General features: G+C 46.5%; 1 protein-coding gene across 1 annotated transcript in view; it reads left to right on the forward strand.

Moving 5' to 3' along the window:
• Positions 1–5,000, forward strand: part of trmt61a (tRNA methyltransferase 61A) — a 23,936-nt gene that overhangs the window by 13,165 nt on the left and 5,771 nt on the right. The window contains exon 3 of the mRNA XM_076275428.1: positions 4,608–4,874. Within this exon, the coding sequence (XP_076131543.1) occupies positions 4,608–4,874 (267 nt within the window). The remainder of the gene's footprint in view (positions 1–4,607; positions 4,875–5,000) is intronic.

The raw sequence follows: 5,000 nt of genomic DNA on the forward strand, positions 1-5,000 counted from the left end.
TAGTTAGCTAGCAACCAGCAAAGGTCACCAGGATGCTATGAGTTAGTTATCTAGCAACCAGCAAAGGTCACCAGGATGCTATGAGTTAGTTATCTAGCAACCAGCAAAGGTCACCAGGATGCTATGAGTTAGTTAGCTAGCAACCAGCAAAGGTCACCAGGATGCTATGAGTTAGTTAGCTAGCAACCAGCAAAGGTCACCAGGATGCTATGAGTTAGTTATCTAGCAACCAGCAAAGGTCACCAGGATGCTATGAGTTAGTTAGCTAGCAACCAGCAAAGGTCACCAGGATGCTATGAGTTAGTTAGCTAGCAACCAGCAAAGGTCACCAGGATGCTATGAGTTAGTTAGCTAGCAACCAGCAAAGGTCACCAGGATGCTATGAGTTAGTTAGCTAGCAACCAGCAAAGGTCACCAGGATGCTATGAGTTAGTTATCTAGCAACCAGCAAAGGTCACCAGGATGCTATGAGTTAGTTATCTAGCAACCAGCAAAGGTCACCAGGATGCTATGAGTTAGTTAGCTAGCAACCAGCAAAGGTCACCAGGATGCTATGAGTTAGTTATCTAGCAACCAGCAAAGGTCACCAGGATGCTATGAGTTAGTTAGCTAGCAACCAGCAAAGGTCACCAGGATGCTATGAGTTAGTTAGCTAGCAACCAGCAAAGGTCACCAGGATGCTATGAGTTAGTTAGCTAGCAACCAGCAAAGGTCACCAGGATGCTATGAGTTAGTTAGCTAGCAACCAGCAAAGGTCACCAGGATGCTATGAGTTAGTTATCTAGCAACCAGCAAAGGTCACCAGGATGCTATGAGTTAGTTATCTAGCAACCAGCAAAGGTCACCAGGATGCTATGAGTTAGTTAGCTAGCAACCAGCAAAGGTCACCAGGATGCTATGAGTTAGTTAGCTAGCAACCAGCAAAGGTCACCAGGATGCTATGAGTTAGTTAGCTAGCAACCAGCAAAGGTCACCAGGATGCTATGAGTTAGTTATCTAGCAACCAGCAAAGGTCACCAGGATGCTATGAGTTAGTTAGCTAGCAACCAGCAAAGGTCACCAGGATGCTATGAGTTAGTTAGCTAGCAACCAGCAAAGGTCACCAGAATGCTATGAGTTAGTTATCTAGCAACCAGCAAAGGTCACCAGAATGCTATGAGTTAGTTATCTAGCAACCAGCAAAGGTCACCAGGATGCTATGAGTTAGTTAGCTAGCAACCAGCAAAGGTCACCAGGATGCTATGAGTTAGTTAGCTAGCAACCAGCAAAGGTCACCAGGATGCTATGAGTTAGTTAGCTAGCAACCAGCAAAGGTCACCAGGATGCTATGAGTTAGTTATCTAGCAACCAGCAAAGGTCACCAGGATGCTATGAGTTAGTTATCTAGCAACCAGCAAAGGTCACCAGGATGCTATGAGTTAGTTAGCTAGCAACCAGCAAAGGTCACCAGGATGCTATGAGTTAGTTAGCTAGCAACCAGCAAAGGTCACCAGGATGCTATGAGTTAGTTATCTAGCAACCAGCAAAGGTCACCAGAATGCTATGAGTTAGTTATCTAGCAACCAGCAAAGGTCACTAGGATGCTATGAGTTAGTTATCTAGCAACCAGCAAAGGTCACCAGAATGCTATAAGTTAGTTAGCTAGCGACCAGCAAAGGTCACTAGGATGCTATGAGTTAGTGTTACGCCTAGATGTTAAAATGCCTAGGGGCATATGGCTGCGTAACTAGTTAACTTAAATAAAGGAGAACAGTAAACACAAACAAGGAAGTAAATGATTGAGATGACCGGTTTATTGATAAATCAAAATAAAAAGTTCAAACAGACAATCACACTAAAGTAGGCTATGAAGACGGCTAGGCCTAAACCAAATAGTAACAAACAAACACATAAACATAAACACTAACCTCCCCACTGGGAGTAGTCTTGCCGAACCCGGCACACCCTGGCCACACTAGGCCAGTATTTTGCTACATCGTAGCCACTCTCCCCACTGGGAGTAATTGCCGCACTCGGCACACACTACCACCGTAGTAATCTAAAAATGAGCTGGTCAAGATCACACAGCATGACAACAGCTCGGGACAATACACAACATAAACACAATACACACAGCCATCCACGGCTCTCACACAACCGTGGATGCTGGCGGGCTCAAAGGCACTGAACTAATGCCATCTTGGGTCTTTTAAGGGCTGTCAATCAACCTCAATTAGGAACTCCCTTTCCAGCAATCAGCAGCAGGTGGGACCTAAATAATCAGCAGCAGGTGGGACCTAAACAAGGGCAAAGGCAAAACACAGAGACAGACGACCAAAACACACTAGGGCCGTAACAGTTAGTTAGCTAGCAACCAGCAAAGGTCACCAGGATGCTATGAGTTAGTTAGCTAGCAACCAGCAAAGGTCACTAGGATGCTATGAGTTAGTTAGCTTAATCCACACAACCTGCAGCCATGCTAACTGGACAGTATGCATCAGCAAAGGTCACTAGGATGCTATGAGTTAGTTAGCTTACTCCACTCAATTATGCAAATTATTATTATCCACTCAATTATGCAAATACTCATTAAAATGCCTGACACAGAATTGGCAGAAATGAAAACACAAAATAAGACTCCACATATTCTAATTTTGCACCACATAGGCAGCAACATTAAACGCGAGAATGATGTAATTTAAACATTTTATTAAACATGGGAACGACGTAATTTAAACGCACAAATGTTTTATTAAACGTGGGAATGTTTTATTAAAACGTGTGAACAATGTAACTAAAACGCACAATAACACAAACGCAATGACGTTTATTAATCGTGCGCTCGTTTTATTATCCACGTATTATCCACGGCACCGTGTGAATTCATTGAGTAATCATGTGAATATTGTGATCTCAATGTTGAACAAAATAATCATGATTATGATTTGTGCCATAATCAAGCTGCCCTAACACACACACACACACACTTTTAATGAGCCCACAATTTTGCCCACTGAGGATCCAGTCAGGGACTCCGAAATGTGCACCCTCAACTGTGGTGTGTGTGTCCATTTAGGCATATTAGAACACACATACTCACGCGCACACACACGCGCACACACAAACATACACACATACAAACACACACCTTGTGCCCCTTGGCTACCAAAGTCCTCTACATGTCCGCTGTCACGTAAGTGCTTGAAACTCATTAGCAAATACACACACACACACACACACACACACACAGCTTCTTTTCTCTTGCTCTCTATGGGCCCTGTTAGAGAGGAGCTCAGCTCCTCAGCTCTGCTGAATGAGGCCATTTAACCCCCCTCCTCCCCCCCCTCCTCCTCGTGTCCTCAGTGACTTCTATGCTGTGATGCTCTGGAAAAAACATGTGCACATATCGTGTGTGTTTGTGTGTGTGTGTGTGTGTGTGTGTGTGTGTGTGTTTGTTTGTGTATGTGTGGGTGGGATATAATGTTATGTTCAGCTTCCAGTGCTGAGTCTGGCAATTCCACAGGAAATCTCACATGTACTGCTTGCTACTCCTCATTCTCATTCTCTCTCTCTCTCTTTCCTTCTCTCCTCTCTCCCTTCTCCCTCTTCTCCCTCTTCTCTCCTCTCTCCCTTCTCCCTCTTCTCCCTCTTCTCCCTCACTCTCTCTCTCTCTTCTTCCCTCCCTCTGCTCTCTCCCTTCCTCCTCTCTCTCTCTTCTTCCCTCCCTCTGCTCTCTCCCTTCCTCCTCTCTCTCTCTCTTCTTCCCTCCCTCTCCTCTCTCCCTTCCTCCTCTCTCTCTCTTCTTCCCTCCCTCTCCTCTCTCCCTTCCTCCTCTCTCTCTCTCTCTCTTCTTCCCTCCCTCTCCTCTCTCCCTTCCTCCTCTCTCTCTCTTCTTCCCTCCCTCTCCTCTCTCCCTTCCTCCTCTCTCTCTCTCCTTCCCTCACCTCTCTCTCCCCCTTCCTCTCTCTCTTCCCTCTCTCTCTCTCCCTCCCTCTCTCTCTCTCCTTCCCTCACCTCTCTCTCTCTCTCTCTCCCTCTCATCCTGTGTATCTAACATTGACCCCATTGTTACCATGGGGACATGTGAAGGTGAAGTACAAAGAAGTTTGGAAGCCCCATGATCACACACAATCACACTCACACTCACACACACACACACACACAGACACACACAATCACACACACTCACTCACTCACACACTCACACACACACACACTCACACACAGACACACTCACACTCACACACACACAGACAGACTCACACTTACACACACACATACACACAACACACACTCACACATACACACACACACATACACACATGCAGTTTCATGGGTTGTATGGATTTGTAAGAAGAATTTCTCCCTGTACCTGTTGTTGCCTACAGGACACTACTATTTGTTAATGTATATAACATGTTGTGTGTGTGTGTGTGTGTGTGTGTGTGAGAGAGAGAGAGAGTGTGTGTGTGTATGTGTGTGTTTCCTATATGTGAAATGGGTGTGTGGGGGGGTGTGGGGAAGAGTGTGTTTGTGTGTTGGCTAGGCTCCCTGTCTCTTCCTTAATCTATATATAATGTGTGTGTGCGTGTGTGTGTGTGTGTGTGCGTGCGTGTGTGTGTGGACAGGTACGGGCAGTGGGTCGCTCTCTCATGCCATCCTGCGGACCATCGCTCCGACTGGTCACCTGCACACGGTGGAGTTCCACACTGAGCGCGCTCAGAAGGCGCGGGAGGAGTTCGTCCGCCACCGCGTGGGTCACCTGGTAACCGTGCGCAACCAGGACGTCTGTCGCCAGGGCTTCGGAGTGGAGGGCGTGGCCGACGCAGTCTTCCTGGACATACCCTCGCCCTGGGAGGCCATCCAGCACGCCAAGGCCGCCATCAAGAGACAAGGTGTGTGTGTGTGTGTGTGTGTGTGTGTGTGTGTGAGCAAAATTAAGTAAACTCCATTGAGGGATGTTTGTAGATACATCTGAAAGTGTATGAGAAATAGACACCATGGGGCCTAACATACATGCT

This window comes from Alosa pseudoharengus, unplaced genomic scaffold (assembly GCF_046254945.1).
Source record: "Alosa pseudoharengus isolate Yale_2024_CS ecotype anadromous, Long Island Sound unplaced genomic scaffold, YU_APseudo_1.1 YU_APseudo_1.1_scf_82, whole genome shotgun sequence".
Taxonomy (NCBI): Eukaryota; Metazoa; Chordata; class Actinopteri; order Clupeiformes; family Clupeidae; genus Alosa; species Alosa pseudoharengus.